At 56.0% G+C, this 17,095-nt stretch overlaps 8 protein-coding genes across 8 annotated transcripts; 5 read left to right on the forward strand and 3 right to left on the reverse strand.

Moving 5' to 3' along the window:
• Window positions 1-3: 3 nt before the first annotated feature.
• On the forward strand, window positions 4-840 carry DL89DRAFT_269975 (phosphoribosylglycinamide formyltransferase). The gene has a single exon (XM_040888507.1). It carries the CDS (start codon window positions 207-209, stop codon window positions 816-818), a length of 612 nt encoding a protein of 203 aa, XP_040740927.1. The 5' UTR covers window positions 4-206; the 3' UTR covers window positions 819-840.
• A 1-nt stretch (window position 841) lies between these two features.
• Window positions 842-1,773, reverse strand: DL89DRAFT_269976 (DTW-domain-containing protein). The gene has a single exon (XM_040888508.1). It carries the CDS (start codon window positions 1,700-1,702, stop codon window positions 872-874), a length of 831 nt encoding a protein of 276 aa, XP_040740928.1. The 5' UTR covers window positions 1,703-1,773; the 3' UTR covers window positions 842-871.
• A 483-nt stretch (window positions 1,774-2,256) lies between these two features.
• Window positions 2,257-4,236, forward strand: DL89DRAFT_269977 (uncharacterized protein). The gene has a single exon (XM_040888509.1). The coding sequence runs from the start codon at window positions 2,268-2,270 to the stop codon at window positions 4,062-4,064; it is 1,797 nt and encodes a 598-aa protein (XP_040740929.1). The 5' UTR covers window positions 2,257-2,267; the 3' UTR covers window positions 4,065-4,236.
• A 724-nt stretch (window positions 4,237-4,960) lies between these two features.
• On the reverse strand, window positions 4,961-7,305 carry DL89DRAFT_226358 (TPR-like protein; the record flags this gene model as incomplete). Its single annotated transcript, XM_040884806.1, has 2 exons — window positions 4,961-7,114; window positions 7,201-7,305. 2 exons carry the CDS (start codon window positions 7,303-7,305, stop codon window positions 4,961-4,963), a joined length of 2,259 nt encoding a protein of 752 aa, XP_040740930.1.
• A 1,296-nt stretch (window positions 7,306-8,601) lies between these two features.
• Window positions 8,602-9,651, forward strand: DL89DRAFT_260063 (phosphoglycerate mutase-like protein; the record flags this gene model as incomplete). Its single annotated transcript, XM_040885746.1, has 2 exons — window positions 8,602-8,769; window positions 8,884-9,651. 2 exons carry the CDS (start codon window positions 8,602-8,604, stop codon window positions 9,649-9,651), a joined length of 936 nt encoding a protein of 311 aa, XP_040740931.1.
• A 62-nt stretch (window positions 9,652-9,713) lies between these two features.
• On the reverse strand, window positions 9,714-10,675 carry DL89DRAFT_269979 (phospholipase D/nuclease; the record flags this gene model as incomplete). The annotated part of the gene is made up of 1 exon (XM_040888510.1): window positions 9,714-10,675. The coding sequence occupies exon 1, from the start codon at window positions 10,625-10,627 to the stop codon at window positions 9,716-9,718; it is 912 nt and encodes a 303-aa protein (XP_040740932.1). The 5' UTR covers window positions 10,628-10,675.
• A 966-nt stretch (window positions 10,676-11,641) lies between these two features.
• On the forward strand, window positions 11,642-14,598 carry DL89DRAFT_269980 (uncharacterized protein; the record flags this gene model as incomplete). The annotated part of the gene is made up of 18 exons (XM_040888511.1): window positions 11,642-11,707; window positions 11,738-11,813; window positions 11,841-11,903; window positions 11,925-11,956; window positions 11,987-12,001; window positions 12,023-12,055; window positions 12,086-12,094; window positions 12,116-12,249; window positions 12,280-12,285; window positions 12,307-12,346; window positions 12,398-12,426; window positions 12,529-12,699; window positions 12,978-13,038; window positions 13,059-13,150; window positions 13,200-13,790; window positions 13,819-14,156; window positions 14,248-14,343; window positions 14,388-14,598. Coding segments are annotated over exons 1-18 (2,003 nt in total), but the record flags the coding sequence as incomplete, so codon positions are not given.
• A 670-nt stretch (window positions 14,599-15,268) lies between these two features.
• Window positions 15,269-16,750, forward strand: DL89DRAFT_269981 (uncharacterized protein; the record flags this gene model as incomplete). Its single annotated transcript, XM_040888512.1, has 9 exons — window positions 15,269-15,306; window positions 15,337-15,396; window positions 15,469-15,770; window positions 15,825-15,959; window positions 15,993-16,049; window positions 16,077-16,218; window positions 16,347-16,428; window positions 16,507-16,646; window positions 16,694-16,750. Coding segments are annotated over 9 exons (1,013 nt in total), but the record flags the coding sequence as incomplete, so codon positions are not given.
• Window positions 16,751-17,095: the final 345 nt, after the last annotated feature.

The following is a 17,095-nucleotide window of genomic DNA, read 5'->3' on the forward strand; positions in this document are numbered from 1 at the left end:
ACAAAAAAGGCGAGTCTGATCCAACCACAGCTCGCCTTGGTTCCTTATCAGCTCTTTCCAGTCTCGCTTCGAGCCGAGCCGGAATTCCTGTTGGGAGTCTGCTAACAGCCTGGCTGTGAACATCTCTGGTACCTAACCCGCACACGCCCTCCTTGCTGCTGCTCTTTAGTTCCCCTTGCTATTCTTTTTCCCCACTCCCTCTGCCAATGGTCAAGCAAATCGTCGTGCTAATTTCGGGCAGCGGCACCAACCTGCAGGCTCTCATCGATGCTGAGCAGCAGAGCCAGCTGGGCGGCCACATCTCCCTAGTCGTCAGCAACAAAAAGTCTGCCTACGGGCTCGAGCGCGCCGCCAAGGCCTCGATCCCGACCCACACGCGCACACTCAAATCGTACAAGGACCAGGGCAAGACGCGCGAGGACTTTGACCGTGAGCTGGCCGAGTACATTGCAGCCGAGTACTCCCCAGATCTGGTGGTGCTGGCCGGCTGGATGCACATTCTGTCGCCTGGCTTCATCGACAGGTTCCGCGGCAAGATCATCAACCTGCATCCGGCGCTGCCCGGCGAGCTCGAGGGCGCCCATGCGATTGACCGCGCATTTGACGAGTTCCAACAGGGGAAGCGCCAGCGCACCGGCGTCATGGTGCACTTTGTCATCCCCGAGGTTGACAAGGGCGAGCCGATCCTGACCCAGGAAGTACCGTGCGTTGATGGCGATTCGCTGGAGACCCTCGAGGACCGGATCCACGCTGTCGAGCACCAGCTCCTCCCCAAGGCCGTCAAACTGGTGCTGGACAAGGGCCTGGTGCCGCAGTAAGGGACTGCTTTACATTCTGGAGTGAAATAAACATTTATTTTCCCGTTTAGCTGTTACTCTGCGCCGGTATCTTGGAGCATTTCGCCCAGAGAGACACCAGCGTCCTCAAGTTGGATTCCACTGCCCTCCCACTGCTTCCCATCCGATGTCCGCGGAATAGCCCGTGGTGTGGCCGTCTCGTACGAGATATACCCTTCCTGGTGCCGGTGCGTGAACGTCTTGTGCGTGTTCGCCGCGTAGTCGTTCTGGATCAGGTCGTAGAAGTACTTGTAAAAGTACATCAGTGCGTCGTACTCGCCCTCGTACGCCTCTCCCTTGCTGTCGCGGTACAAAAAGTAAATCGCCTCGATCGTTGCCAGATAGCTCTCGTCATACTTTTGGAACCGCCAGAACCGCGTCTTGCGTGGCTTGATCGTGACCTTGGGGATCTTGTGCAACTTTGAGTCCTTGCGCACCATACCGCGCGCCTGCTGCCACGTACCGTCGATGACAATTGCATGGTCGTACGACGCCGGGTCTACCTCGCTAATGTCGGTCGCGTCGGGTCCCGGGAACAGCAGCACCGTGCGCTCCGTGTCAATCTCCGACAGGACGTCCTCCGAGTAAATCGTGACCTGCACGTCCTCAGGCGCAATCACCTTGGCGTGCAGTGCCGTGGACTTGCCGTCGTTTTCACCTGGGTGCTTGAGCACCGTCAGCTTGAACGGAAGCCGGATCTGCGGCACCTTGCCGGCAATGTCCGCCACGGGCTTGTAGCAGTAGTAGCAGAAGAACTTCATCCGCCGCCCGCACCCGTCGCACACCTGCCGGGCGCTGCACGAATCGAGCACCTGTGCTGGGTTTACTTTGAGCGAATTGATGTCGTAGGGCTTCGCCTCGGTCATTCTTCTATCGAGCTGGTTAGAGAGTGGTCCTGGAATGGGGCACAAGAGTGTCGATAAGATGTGAAAAAGAGTAGATGTGGTTACACCTCCGGATCATCTCCTGGCCTAAAATCCCGGTGGTACTATTTGGGATAGAATTCGCCAAATTATGGCCAGTGTGCACCATGGCAGCCAAGGAAAGGGATCCACCGGCTTGATACACCTCAGGACAGCTTGTAACATACCAGATATGAGCTGCCACTTGTCGCCGCCGTCGTCAGTAGCAATACAGCTTGCCTTGATTCAATCTGAGTATGCTTGATAGATTCTAAGCACTCAATTCGAGCATGAACAAATATATGCGCGAATATGCACATTGGTCACGGGGCTCTCTTGTCTTTGTCACGTAGACATTGACAACCCTTTCCACATCTGTATAAGGCCGACCTGCCGGGCAGAATCACTGTTATCGCCAGCCACCTGTTCCTCTCAGCCCCCACTTTTTTTTTTTCAAGCCTAGCATATTTCAAAAATGTCTTCGCCCGCCCAGTACCCGCCTGTTCTCATTCTCGAGAATATATTCAGCATGCTCCTGCACGATAACCCCGCTATCACGGAAAAACGAGACCCACTAAAAAGAAGATTGAGTAGCGATGAGCCTCCACCCCGCCCTGCTGCCGTTGCTCATGCCCTCTCCCTGACTGGTGTCTGCCAAGCGTGGCGAGACATCGCCTTGAATATACTGTTTGAGGACGCTTTCTTCGAGGACTCTCCCAAAACCAAAGTCGATGTTGGATACCCGCAGTGGATATGGCCATCCAAAGTACTGTCGTCCCTGGCTGCTGCCCTCCACCTTGGCATCGGAGCCAAGGTCCGGTCGATGAGCGTTGACGTTGACCTCCGCCGACTGGTAAATGGTGCATCTCTGAGGGAGTGGCCAAACAACCCTGTCTACGGCAAGGTATTCAACACAGTCATGACCCTCAACATCAACCTTGTTGCTGGCGTCGGTATCGACCACAACGCACTGAATAGCGACGACAGATCCGATCAGTTCTGCAGCATCATCTCCAATGTGTTCCCCAATGCCCGTGCCATCAGACTGCTGCTGGTGGACAGGCACTGGGACATCCTCTATGGCGAATTCATGGAAACCATGTACCTCAAACTCCTGGATGGCAAAGGCAGTGTGACTCTAGGGCCGAGGGACACCCTGTTCCGTGCCACCGACTTTGACTATATTATCCCTGAGATCGACACCCCGCTCACTAAGCTCACTATTCGTGACATCCGGTCATGCTCTGCGGCATGCGACCTTATCCGGAAGCACGCTAGTACACTGGAGGAACTAGATATCACATGCCTCTGCGAGAGGTACATGTTCTATATAGTGCAGGATATGGATGATGTTGATGTGATCTACCCACAGCTTCGCAAACTGTCAGTAAAAGATGGCAACGGCATAAACTCGCACATAGATAACACCATATGGACTGTAAACTGGTTCCCTGCGCTCGAAGACTTGTCATGCAGCACTGAATCCCCTGAAGTGCATACCATGGTCATCAAGCTCACCAGCACTACACTGAAGCGTGCAGTTCTCAAGATGTCATCGGCATGCTGCTATAGTCTCCTTTATGGAAACACATTCGATGACTGCCAGTATCCAGAAATGGAGTACTTTGACGCCACATACACCACAACCCAGGACTACTCTATGGAGACTATTGACGCATCTCTTCTCATGGGCAGCACAGCAACGGTGTTAAGGTCGGTGGGCGGCGACACTCTTGCCTACAACGAAGTCAAGGAGGATCTCGAAGCCACCAACCCCCTGCTCCAGGTATTTGAGACGTCAAGCATAGCCGCTACATTTGATGAGGCACTGGAGTTCGTCAAATCGAGACCGCACTTGCGCCAATTTGGCATAAACATCGTGTTCCCCGAGGAGCAATTGGATCAGTATCTCGAACATGCCCAGTGCTATGGGCGGTGCACTGTTGATTCAGAGAAGGAAACAGAGCACACCGAGGTGCTGCTTCCTGAGCTAAACGTTAGGTGCTTTATCGACAACCACATGGATATGATTTGTGCCCAGAACGATTATCTCGAGGAGATGTTCCGGAGGCACCATCCGGTTTCTGAGCGACTGATCGCATTTGAGGCAACCAGATACTGCATGTTTGCTGCTCGTGAGTCGTTGGTGGTTGCCAGTGTGGTCATTGTTCATCTGGCACTGCTGTTCCCGACCGTCAACCAGATCTACTGGGGAATGAAGGAATACAAACGCGTCATATACCGCAGTGACCTTCGGCAGCATGCATCGTTTAGAGCTATGGAAGAGCGTCTACTTGCTTTAGTATCTGGAGGCACCCTTGAATAATTTTTGTAATGTGCTCACATTCATTCTGTTAGAGGGTTGTGAACTTGTAGCCTATTGAGGAACGGGCTGAGACATCCAAAGATATATATTGGAAGAGTATGAAAGAACGTGGGAAAGCACTAAGGAGAAAAATAGTAGAAAGTGAAGGAGCTCTGCCCTGGACCAGATATATTGAATGCATGCAGTATGCTACATGAAAGAAGGAAGGAGGAGTTGTCAGGTGAGGGGGCGGGTGTCTGGCTGAGTATTGGCATTACTCGCCTAGAATAGTATGGATGGCATTGTGGCCTAGGGGCCTTGATCCATGGGCTCCTGAAATTCTGTGAATTTGGAACCACGCGCAGCAGGATTACCAGCACAAAATGGTTGCCAACCCAGTGGTCCTTGAGTTGACAATTGCTGGCTTGTATGATGACCTGCCCCGACTGGCTCACCTGAAATCATTCTAGACGTGATCTGACCCAGCTCCACATTGACTGTGGGTTCATTCTAAGCCATGTACTACAGGTAGCCAGAAATGCATTTTTCCCTAAACTCCACGCCAAGCCTGGACCTGAGGTGTCCACATCGAGTCGCTGGATTCTGCATCCTGCGCCGACGACCCAGGGTAGTTCCTCTGGTAGGTGGCAGTCTGGTCGCACAGCCCGTGCACGCATATGGATATGTGCCGTTAACATCTAACCTCGAAGATCATACGGTTTATTGACCCTACAAACCATTCAATGGCTCCATACTCTTCAAGAGATGGTTATTTATAAATCGATCACAACAGCGATAAACATGTAGTCGCGCAAATGTATCCATGTTCTTGTGGACATTGCCACTCAGCCAGCCCAGGTCACAACACCAGTTCATGCAACAGCCCAACCAAAATTTTATTGACAGCACACTGTCAGTTAAAAGTCGAACTTGGTGCGGAATGCATCCAGGTCCTGGCGGTCGCATGCTTCCGCCAGCTTGGGCTCGCCAAGCAAGTACATCGAGAGCTGCAGGGCATTCCAGATTGTCGCGCTCATACCGCTCTCAGGCCGGTAGCCAGTACCCGACAGATTAGCCTCGCGGCTCTTCTCGTCCAGAGTCTGCATCTCGCGCTGCTGCAGCGACAGTGCAGTCAGGCAGTTCTCGGCGGACTCGCGGTGCTGGCCCAGGTTTGACGACGCGAGTGCAATGTTGTACCGGGCGCGGATGAAGCTCGGGTGCAGCTCCAGAGCACGGAAGTACGCACCAGTCGCCTCCTTGTTATTGTTGGTGTGTGCCAGCGTCGCGCCCAGGCGGTTCCACAGCACATAGTCGTCGGGGCGCTTGGACAGCGCGGCCTTGAAGCAGTCGATGGCCTTGTCGTACTCAGTGGAGATGTTGAACAAAACTCCAAGTGCGACCTGGACATCGGGATCCCAGTCCTGGCCGGGTGTCATGCGCGCTGCCTGGATGTACAGATCCTGCACGTAGTCCTTGCGCGTATTGGCGCTGGTCATGTTCTCGGGTGCGGTCGCGGGAATCAGCGACTTGTAGCGGTCGTGGTGGGCAATCCACTCGTGCAGTTCGTCGTAGGCATCCATCTGGTATCCCTCGTTGGTGTACGACACAGCCAGTGCCAGGTGGGCGTCGAGTCCGTTGGGATCGAGCTGGATGGCTTTGCGCAGTGCCGCAATGGCAGACTCCTCGCGCTCATTTTCCTGCTGCTTCAAGCCGAGCTCCAGCCAGGCCTGTGCGTCCTGTGGGTTCTGCGTCACGCTCGTCTCGAGCGCCATGATGGTGTCAGCAAGGCTGGCGTCCTGCGGGTTCTGGCGAATGTGTTCCAGGGTATTCTGGAGCTCGGCTGGCGACATCTGCGAGTAATAGTTCTCGCGCTGAAAGTGGTAGATGTTAAGCGCGGGATCGGTTGCGCGGTACGCCGGCTCCATGGTGTTTAGCGACTCCCACTCCTTCTGCGTCTCGAGCCACTCCTTGTCCTGCTCGTTAAGCATCGGCTGAATGTTGTCCTTGAACTGCTCCAGCCAGTCCTTGTTAGCTTCGCCGTGGACAAACTCGTTGCTGGGCTGTTCCAGCTTGAAGTCCATATCCTGCGGGTGGCCGCTGACAGAGGTCTCGTTGAGCGGACCGTCGAGCGTCGACTCGAATTCCTCGGCCCAGTTGCGCTCCATTCCGCGCGCAAACTCTTCCGAGAAGATCTTACCGTCTTGCGGCGTCTGCTCCGATCCCTTGGTGGCCTCGCGGTTGACCAGTTCGTCGGCACGCTTCTCAAACTCCGTGGCCCACGTTGGGCCCTGCGCAGCCGTGGTCTCCGCCTGCTTGCCCTTTTCAGTCTGTACGACCTGGTCGCCGTTGATCGTGGCCTGTCCGTCGGCGAGTTGTTGCATGAGAGAGAGGAATTCGGAGTTTCTGAATTTAGGATTAGCTGTGTCACTCACTGAGTCCAGGATCTTTGCTGCCGTGCGCGCCAGCTCATCATCAGCCCTTTCCACAGGCTCGCTGGCCGCCTGCTTCTGTTCTGCGGTGACCTCGGTCTGCTGAGCAGTTCCACCTACCTGCTGCTGATGCTGCATGGGCATCATGTTGTGCATCATCATACCCGGCCCGGGCATCATCGAGTACATGCGGGCCTCGTTGAACGCCATGGCCATCGGATCATGCCGCACCACGGGCTCCTGCTGCACAGGAGCCGCAGCAGCCTGGGACGCCGCCGGCTGGTGGTGGAACTGCTCGGCCCAGCCTTGCTGGGCAGCCATCGGGCGCATCTGCATCGGTCCAGCGGGCACCATCGGCGCGGGGCCGGCCCTGGCAAAGGCGCGCTCGAAATCGGCGTTAGCAGGGCCCTGGTGCCGCTGGAAGTCCGCTGCCCAGTCGGCCGGTGCCGGCTGCTTGCCCTGCACCGTGTTGAGCTCGCGGTGCATCTCGGCAAAGTTGAAGGCGCCTGGGCCCTGTGTGCGGTTTTGCTGCATCATGAACTCGTTGGCCATCATGTTCGGCGACTGCACCGGCCCGTTATGCCGGAACGCCTGCCGGAACGCCTGCTTCGACGACGACGCTTGCGCCGGTCCAAACCGATCCTATCAGGCGATGTGTGGGAGGTGCGTGGTGGGTGTCAGCGCCTATCTCTCCTCCACGCTTGTATTTCTGGAGACTAGCAACTTACCTGCTCGAGCGAGTGGTCCTTGTTGAATTGCTTCATAAGCCCGTTCATGGAGTTGCCCGGCCCGCATTCGGCGCCGTTGCCAACCAAGTCTGAGAAGCCCGACATATTTGCTGAAACAGAGTGTGCGGCGTGTTTAATAGAATACAAAGGAAAGATGAAAAGAAAAGTATCTTATGCTCAAGCAGCGGTTGATAAGTGGAAAGCGAAGGAGAAGTGGCCACAAGCACCCACAGGCCAGCAGCCATGACCGGGCTTCCGTTGCAGCTCGAAGCGGCAAGCGGCGGCGGCAGCAGCGACAGGCGGCGGGTAGCCACGCGATAACACTCCGTGCGCGGAGGTATTCTGCCCGCAAGAATCTCAAACACTTGCATGTGATTTGCACACAGTCACTAAAAAAATGAGCGCTGCTCCTCTCGGACGCTCGAAAGCTCCACCGCTTTCCACACGGGCCCACACTGGCGCTTTAGACTTGGAAAATCGGCATTTATTTACAACTGGTTCTTTTACAAAACAGGGCCTATGGATCCTACTTGACGCAAATACGTACCTACGGAGAAGACAACCAAAAGCGGCAATTGTTTTCGTCAGTACAGAGTTCACTGCGTGTCGTCGACACAAGGTCAGACACAAGTGTGCTATTTCCCTCAGACGTAGAGTTGTATCATCAATGGCAGAGTGTCAGCCCTGCTATGAAAGCCATACATGTTAAAAACATTTGTGTCATCATCGGGATCTCGAGGCAGCGTGTGCCAGCCGACAGGAACATACCTTCCCCCACTAACCACGGCAATAGAGTAGGAAAAACATCGCGAAGCAGAGACAAAGAGGACGGCGGCTTCGTCGCACTGCGATAGCACCCTGAAATACGCCTGTTCACCAGCAAGCATGCAGAAATTTTTTCACTGGTGCGAGCCGAACCGGGCAGGGATCCGGTTCGGTGGCTAGAGCGACTTCAGCTTTTCGATTTCTGCCTATTTCCAAAGCCAAAGCTCAAGCTGGATTTTAGATGCGGAGCGATTGGCCTGGTGCTGATTTTACCACGATAAAGACATGGCAGAATGTGGTCGCTAGGAATCGCCACACTAGCCGTTTGATGCACGGGCTTGTACAAGGCTTCCCAGCCTGCCTCACAGGATAGGTGTGGTGATGGACAATGAGTGTTGCGCGACAACACGTGTATGAAACCAGCCAAACCCTGTCGACTTGGGCCATTTCCGTCAGTGCTGCAGCTACATCTGCTGCCAGCTTATTGCAAGCTGCCAACCCCAAGTTTTACTACGAAGCACCACGTCCCCAGGCCACCACATACACGGCTCTGCCAGGACACACGCTTGCTCATCTTCAAGTCGTGCACCGCCACGGCGACCGCGTCCCGCCTACTACTCACCAGCTAGTCCTGCCATGGATATCTGTGGGAAGTGCCCGGACCTGACGCGTCAACGCAACGTCCCCGGCGTACCTATCGGTCGCACTGAGATGGAAATCGACAGCACCTTGCCCTATGCCAACATATTCTGGTCCGGCAACTGCGAGTTGGGCCAGCTGACGGACCTCGGCAAGGAGAAAATGGTACGGCTGGGCAAGACATTGCGCTCGACCTACATCGACAAGCTCGGGTTCATGTCGCAAGGGTTGTGGGCCAACGATATCTACTTCCGCGCCGACTACATCTGATGCACACAGCAGAGCGGATGTAGCGTTCTGGTTGGGTTGAGCAACTGCCAGCCGCACCCAGACGTGGTCATGCATATGCGGCCTAAGTCAATGGAGACGCTGATCAGCACTGGAGAAAACTGCCCGGCATCCAGCGCTGCATTTGGCAAGGCATTCAGCACACCCGAGTATGCGAAATATAGCGCTCAAATCGCTGCGTTCACGAACCGCACTCTCAGTATCCTCCAACCCTCGTCAATCCCAACATGGCGTGCTGGTATGAATGTCAACGACTACCTGTGGCTATCCGTGTGCCATGGTAAACCGCTTCCTTGCTCGTCAGCAAACCCCTCGGACTGCCTGACTGCTGCTGATGCTGTGACCGCCTACGAGCACTCCAGCAAGCAGAACGAGATTATCCAGGCTACAGGCAATGTGGCGCGCCTGTTTGTTGGCCCATTCTTGGGTGAGATCCGTCGGCCTATTGCCAACGCTGTCAATGGCAACGCCAAAGCCAAGTTCGAGCTCCATTCGGCACACGATATCACCGTGTATTATCTCCTGAGCCTGCTGCAAAAGGAAGATATGTCAAGATGGTCCGTTTACGGTTCGAACCTGGTCTTTGAGGCATGGAAGAACAACAAAAACGGCAGCTATGTCGTGCGCTTGCTCTATAACGGTGAGGTCGTCACTGCGACCAAGGTCAGCGGCCTAGACTGGAATGCAGTGCCGCTCGACTCTTTCTTCAAGGTTGCAGATGCCAGCACCCCTGATATTGCCACTGAGTGTCATGTCTGACCCTTTTTTATTGTTATTGTTATTCCCTCTTTTGGACAAGAATATATTCGATACTTCTATATGTCTAGAACTGGCGCCAAAGCTTCTCGAACTCACGGCTGAAGGCGTCGGCAGTGCTCTTGTCGTTGGTGACAATGACAGACTCGTTGTTGCTGCGGCGGGCACCAACAGTCCAGTTGTACGACCCCATCCAGACAGCGCGTCGGTCAATAACGGCAAACTTTGAGTGCATGAACTTGTTCTCGTCGTTGTCGTGCTTGAACGGAATACCGTGGTCCTGCTGCATGCGAATAACATCGCTGCCCTTCGACTCGAGCTGGCCGTCATCGGTGATAATGCGCACCTCGACGCCGCGCTTCTTGGCGCGAATGATCGCGTTTGCCACATCATTGTCGGTGATATTGAACACACAGATATCCAAGGTGGACTTGGCCGAATCCAAAAAGTTCATCAGCTGCTCGAAGCTCTGCTCTGACGGGAAGAAGTACGACCGGATGTACGTGTCATCGCGCTTCTGGTTGTTCTGCCGGCCATGGTTGCTCTGCTGCATCTCCCATCCGTTCTGGTCCGACCCAACAGCTGCCGCATAAGAGCCTGGCTGCATCTGCGGCGGCTTGTAGCCGCCATTCTGGCGGTTGCCGCCAGACTGGCCATCGATACTCATGGCAAATAGCTGGCCTGCCCAGTCGGCTGTGGCGCGATCGGTGCCGCTGCTCGCGAGCCGGGTGGTCTGGTTCCTCACGACATTGGCAATATGCGAGAGGTTGGCACCGTTCTGCAGGTGGCGACGGAAGATCTCGGCGAACTCGTTTTGCTGCTGCATAACGCTGGGCGAACTCTCGAGACTGCGCTCAAGGAATGCCTCCAGCGGCATGTTTGCAGCCTCGTCAGCGCTCAGATAGGGTGCTTGGCGCGAGCCGGGGGCGTTGCTGCTACCACTGCCAAAGCACGCAGACAGGATATCGGCGAGACTCATTATTATTATTGTCAGTATAGAGGTGAAGAGAGGGGAAGGATGTATGTGTGAAGGCAAAGAGAAACAGGGACGGATTGTCTGTCCCTTGTGTGCAACTACCGCTTTGCAGTTCTTGTGGACCGGAGGTTCTAAAATTGGAAACCGGTCTCAACATAAAAACGAATGTACACCAGCCAATTGCATAGGAGAGCCGCTCACGTGCAGTTGATCACAATATTCCACGATTGGATTAGCAGTCCTTTTTTTGTTGAAACTTTTTCCCCGGTGCTTGTCGCCTAGCTGGGCATCAGCCAACAGAGTGCTCGTCGACCACCTTGGACACTCGCCTCATTCCGCCCACACACATTAACTATTATCTTATTGAAGACCATGGGAACCAACAAGTCCACCAAGCAGAAGCGGTTCGAGAAGTATGTCGAGAAGCAGGTGAAGAAGGAGCAGCGTGCGCAGCTGATCGAGAAGCTCAGCCAGTCGACATGGAAAAGCGATCTGATGAAGTCGTCAAAGAACCTGGGCCGCACCAAGGAGACCAAGCGCGAGAAACTGCAGCGTGCGGTGCTTGAGGAGAAGCTGGGCATGGCGCGTTCCGATCCCAGCGTGCGCTTGTACGTGTCAGAGCGCGATGCTGACGAGGTGCGCGAAATGGCAGATCAGATGGCGCCCCTGCCAACGCCCGATCTAACAGCATTGCCGACGCTTGGCGAGGTGAACCGGAGGAAAAAGAAGCGCAGGAATAAGAAGAATAAGAAGATCGCTGAGGCTGACAGCGACGCAGATTCAGACAACGACAAGGATGAACTGGAGAGCCGTCCTGCCAAGCGGCCACGCGAAGAGGACGTGGTTGAGAAGGCAGAGGGTGGGCTGATCGAGATGTCTAATGCCGAGGAGAAGCCCAAGGCCGAGGAGAAGCCGGTGGTGGCGGGAAGCGCACTGGCCAAGACAACCACTATTGTCAGACGCAAGCGGCAAAAGAAGGGCCGTCTTCTGAGCAAGCTGGGTCTGTCCAAGAAGGCCGAGGAGAGCAGCGAAGAAGAGGACAGCGAAAGCGATGCGGAGGAGGAGGAGGATTCGAATATGGTGGTCGGTGATAATGCAGACGCTGGTGATGAGTCCGACGAATTTGACAGCTCTGCGTCAGAGAGCGATTCAGATGAAGACCAAGCCGCCACCGACGCTCCTGCTGTTCGTGCAGAAGAACCTGCGGTAACGCCAGCTGAGCCCGAAAAAGAGAAGGAGTATTACACCGGCAGCATGCTGAAGCCCCTGCTCGTCAGTCGTGGCAAGCTTGCCAACGAAGCGTCAGAGAACACGGGCGCATTCTACGTCACGGTGGAGCGGCCGCAAGCGATCACAGAACAGCGCATGAAGCTGCCCGTGTACGCTGAAGAGCAGCAGATCATGGAGGCTATCACGGAGAACCCAGTCATCGTGCTTAGCGGAGAAACCGGTTCGGGAAAGACCACACAGGTGCCACAGTTTCTGTTTGAGGCCGGGTACGGCGACCCGAACTCGCAGAACCCAGGCATGATCGGATCACACAGCCGCGGCGGGTGGCGGCTGTCAGCATGGCGCACCGCGTTGCCGAAGAGCTGGGCAACTACGGCAGCACAGTGGCACACCAGGTGCGCTTCGATACCAATGTGTCTGACAAGACACGAGTCAAGTTCATGACCGAGGAGTGCTTCTGCGCGAGCTGGCCACCGATTTCCTGCTGACAAAGTACTCGGTGGCTGATTACTGACGAGGCCCACGAGCGGTCGCTCAACACAGACATCCTGCTGGGCGTGCTGTCGCGAGTCGTTCGCCTGCGGCAGAAGCTGGCCAGCGAGGATCCGAAGAAGCACCGGCCACTGAAGCTTGTCATCATGAGCGCCACGCTGCGCGTCGATGATTTCGTCAAGAACACACGGCTGTTCCCGACTCCACCGCCGGTCATCAATGTACAAGCCCGCCAGCACCAGTACGCATACACTTCAAACCGCCGCACGCCTCTGCCAGGCCAGCACGTCAACGAGGCAATCCGCAAGGTCGCCAAGATCCCACACCCGCCTGCCGGAGGGTGGTATTCTGATGTTCTTGGACTGGCCAAGCCGAGATCACATACGCCTGCAAGCAGCTGCGCGAGAAATTCCCAACTGCTGAGGAGCGCGCAGCGCGGGAGGAGCGGAAAATGCGCGAGCATGAGCAGATGATGAAGGCTAAGCATGGCAAAAAGCGCAAGCATGGCAAGCCGCATCACACCAAGAACGAGGACACGCGCTGGTGGCCAGCGGGCTCGAGGGCGATGTCGAGGATGAGGATGTTGACCTTGGAGAGGAGTTTGATTTCGCCACTGCGGATGGTGACTCAGGGACGACTTTGAGATTGACTCGGAGGAGGACTCGGAGGAGGAAGACGAGCTCATCATGGCGGTGAAGGCGAGGACGATGAGGGCCGCAGCTCTTGCTCAGTGAGAACCTGTTTCAATGCTGCTGCCAAGCCTAAGGCCGAGGGAGGGGACGAGCAGAACCATCCTGAGCCACTGTACGTCCTGCCGCTGTACTCGCTGCTGCCAGCCGACCAGCAGCTCAAGGTATTGCGCTCCCCCCGCTGGCAGTCGTCTGTGCGTGGTAGCGACCAATGTTGCCGAGACATCGATTACAATTCCGGGAATCCGGTACGTGGTTGATGCCGGACTGGCCAAGGAGAAGACGTACGATGCGCAGACACAGGTGCAGAATTTCGACGTGCGCTGGACGAGCCAGGCATCGGCAAACCAGCGCACAGGTCGTGCTGGCCGTACTGGGCCTGGCCACAGCTACCGCCTGTTCTCCAGCGCAGTGTTCAACGACCAGTTCCCCCGGTTCTCTGTACCCGAGATCATGCGGATGCCAATTGAGGGTGTCGTGCTGCAGATGAAGGCCATGAACCTGGACAACGTCGTCAACTTCCCGTTCCCGACGCCGCCTAACAAGTCTGCGCTGACCAAGGCCGAGCGTCTGCTCACATGGCTCGGTGCTCTCGACGCCAAGGGCCGGGTTACTGATCTCGGCCGGTTGATGTCGGTGTTCCCTGTCGCTCCACGGTTCGCCAAGATGCTGATCGTCGGCCAGCAGCACGAGTGCCTGCCCTATATCATTGCTATTGTCGCAGCCTTGTCTGTCGGAGACCCGTTCCTGAAGGAGTTCCATTTGGACGGATGAGCTCGACAGCGGTGAGGTTCCGGATGAGGACCAGGCAACTGCCGCAGAGAATCGTAACCTGACCAACGCAGAAGTTGCGGCCAAGGAGCACCGGCGACTCAAGCGCCGGCAGTACTGGCGCACGCAGTCGAAGCTGTCGGGCTCCGACCCCTCCAGCGATGTGCTCAAGTGGTTGACCGTGGTCGGTGCCTTTGAGTATGCTGGCGGCACCAAAGAAGTGTGTGAAGAGTACTACGTCCGGCAAAAGGCCATGATTGAAATCCGCAAGCTGCGCGCCCAGCTAACCAACCTGGTGCAGATGTACTGCCCAGGCGTCGACCTGGCCATGGATCCGCAGATGCCGCCCCGTCCAAGCTGCAGCAATCGGTGATCCGCCAAATCCTGCTGACCGGATTCATGGACCACATCGCCGTGCGCGGTGATATCGCCGGCTACCAGACCCTGACGAGGAGTCAAACAAGAAGAAGCGCGGCATGCATGCCGTTCCATATGTCACCATGTGGAGCGAGGAGCCCGTGTTTGTGCATCCCGAGAGTGTGGTGTACATGGCAGCGCGCAATGCCGGGTCCATGCCACAGCGATTGTGTTCTCTGAGCTGCAGCGCACTACGCGGCTGTGGGCCAAGATTGTCACAATTGTCAGCGCCAAGTGGCTGGCCACTATCGGCCAGCCGCTGTGCTCGTTCGGCAACCCGCTGCCGTACCCGCTGCCAAAGTACAACGACGCGCGCGACCACATGACGTGCTACGTCGAGCCGCGCTTCGGACCAAAGTCCTGGCTGCTGCCATGGTCAAGGTCGAGGAGAGCCGCCAAGGCACGCGCTGGAGCATCGATCGGGTTGTAGGATAGATTTTGTTGCAAGTATTTGATTAAATCACAGTCACGCATAAACCCCGCGAGAAGAAAAAACACGAAACCGACATTTGCTGCCGAGAAATTCAAACCAGGCTATTCTTCGTTCCTGCTTCGCGCCTATTTTGCTTTGATACTCATGACCGCTCCTACCGCAGCCGAATTGACAAAACAGTTCCAGGGCATCAGGCTTGACTCGGCTGCCCTGAGCGAAGCGCAGTCGATCTGCCAGACCTTCGGCCAGTCTGCAAGCGAGCTCTTCTTCCGGTGGCAGTCAGTCGTTCTCAACACGTATAACGGCGACACAAGCATCCAGCCCACACGCGAGCGCCTTCTAGAGCTACGGCACACAATGCAACGCGACCACGACCGCAGGGCTGCGACACAGCGGCACAGTGCTGCGGGCTCGCCGGCGACTCCCGGAACCGGATCTCGCGCAACAGAAACCGCACCGCACACTACGACATGAGCTCGGTTGGTGGACTCATGCAGGACATGGTCAATGGGAGCCAGCGCAGCGTGATGACAACACCCGCAAAGCACGAAGCGAGTGGGGCTTTTGAGGGGGAACGGGTCGACGGCAAAGCGCCCTGGCGTGTTTTCGCCCATGTCGCCGGGTATTGAAGCGTCGCCGATGGCTGCTCGGTTCCGCGACCGCACGAATGCTGGCGAGAGCGTTAATATAGTCAACCCTGAGCTGCCGGTGCTGAAGATGGAGGCGATTGCGAACAAGCAGTTGAACATTGGGGCTATCGAGCCAGATAGCGCCAAGACGACAGCAGATTTATGATAGCGATCTGGATGAAGGAGGCGAAGAAGAGGACCAGAAGCTGTCCAAAGCAGCGGATGCGGTACATGTTTGAGAAACCCGGGACGCGTTCTGACGTGCTTAACCGGCGCATCGAGCGCATGGCCAGTGCTGTCAAGAAAGACTACAAGATCGATGCCCTTGCAAACCCGACGTACGCGCATCAGGACCTGGTTACCTCTGTCGGTCGCATCGTTGGATTCAACCCTGATGACCCTGCTGCCAGTGCCACTTGGCCAACGATACGGTTTACCTGGAGACCTCCCGTCGACTCGGAAACGGCCGCCGGGTGCAGCTCGATGTTAGCTCAGCTGCGTCGTTCTCGCTGTTCCCTGGCCAGATAGTTGCTGCTGAGGGAAAGAACTTGATGGCTCGGCCTTTGCTGTGTCGCAGTTCCACCCTCTGCCGCTGCAATCGCATCTGAGTGTTGACAGGCGCGAACCAGTATTTCGCCCTTTACCGGCGATTGTCGCGTCAGGCCATTCACTCTGTCTGCAAACTTTGACTACGAGCCCTTAGCCAGTCCTGATTGACTGTATCGTGAAAGACCCGCCCAGCGCATGTCTTGCTTGGTCCCTTTGTCAGCGAAGCTCACCCGTTAATCAAGGGCGGTATGGTGGATATGCTCCCCGAGCAGATATTCGCGTCTCAAATTGTCCGCTGCTAAAGACACTGCGTGATGGCCTGCCCGCTGAAACCGCTGTGTTCTTGGCACCATCTCCCGACGAAATGTGCCACCCGTTTGCCTCGTATCCGCAGCCGCACTTAATCGCGACATGATGGCACGCCTCGGCGTCCCATCCGGCATCCCAGTTCCTCGACAACCCTGCGCAGCTCAACAATCAACGGTGTGTCCATCGCAGTGGCCAACACTGAGACCCCTAGCGTTCTTTAATTCGTCGGAAGTCTCACGCATGCCGATCTCATTTGAGCGCTTGCCGCGTATGGCGTGGCATATGGTGTCCCAGCGCCATTTCTTCCCGCTGACACCCGCGGCCAAAGAACTATGCCGGGATCTTGGCATCCCATGATTCAAGTTGCATATGCATGTGATGCCGGATATCTTCATCACGCCGTCCAAGCTGCGGCACTTTGCCCATCTCCACAAGAATGTTGTGCTGGTGAATCCTGGGTACTCGACGTTGGGGCAGGGCGGGGGCACATATGCCAAGATTATGTCCACGATAAGGCGGTAGCGGCGGCACATATGGCTCAGGCGGACAGCCTGATGGGAAACAATGCCGATGAGGTTTTCCCTGCACACTGCATCCGCGCTGAGATGTCCGCTTGTAGCCAGCATTCCCCCAAACATACTTTTGGAATTTTGAATAACAGAAAAGGTAAAGACATTGCGACACTGCCCCCTAATGCCATCTTGGCAGACCCAGCAGGATTGATTGGCGCGCTTGGTCCAGGTTGGGAGCACGGATCCATATCTGCTTACCTGAAAACGGCCAACAGTTGGGGAAACGCGGGCTGAACACTACAGCTGCGATGATGCTTGAACGGGCACACCGCCTGTATCCGGGCGATTGCCTGCGTCTGTGCATTCCCATGCCCAACATCCTTGGATGGGCGACGGGCAGTGCAATCAGGATGTCTAGAATAGTAGTTGCAAGCAATCTG

The sequence above is a fragment of the Linderina pennispora genome (assembly GCF_002104995.1).
Source record: "Linderina pennispora strain ATCC 12442 chromosome Unknown DL89scaffold_14, whole genome shotgun sequence".
NCBI lineage: Eukaryota > Fungi > Kickxellomycota > Kickxellomycetes > Kickxellales > Kickxellaceae > Linderina > Linderina pennispora.

What these genes read in the sequence shown, in the direction of transcription:
- DL89DRAFT_269975 (XM_040888507.1), top strand. Translation starts at nt 207, where the DNA reads ATGGTCAAGCAAATCGTCGTGCTAATTTCGGGCAGCGGCACCAACCTG.
- DL89DRAFT_269976 (XM_040888508.1), bottom strand. Translation starts at nt 1,702, where the DNA reads ATGACCGAGGCGAAGCCCTACGACATCAATTCGCTCAAAGTAAACCCA.
- DL89DRAFT_269977 (XM_040888509.1), top strand. Translation starts at nt 2,268, where the DNA reads ATGCTCCTGCACGATAACCCCGCTATCACGGAAAAACGAGACCCACTA.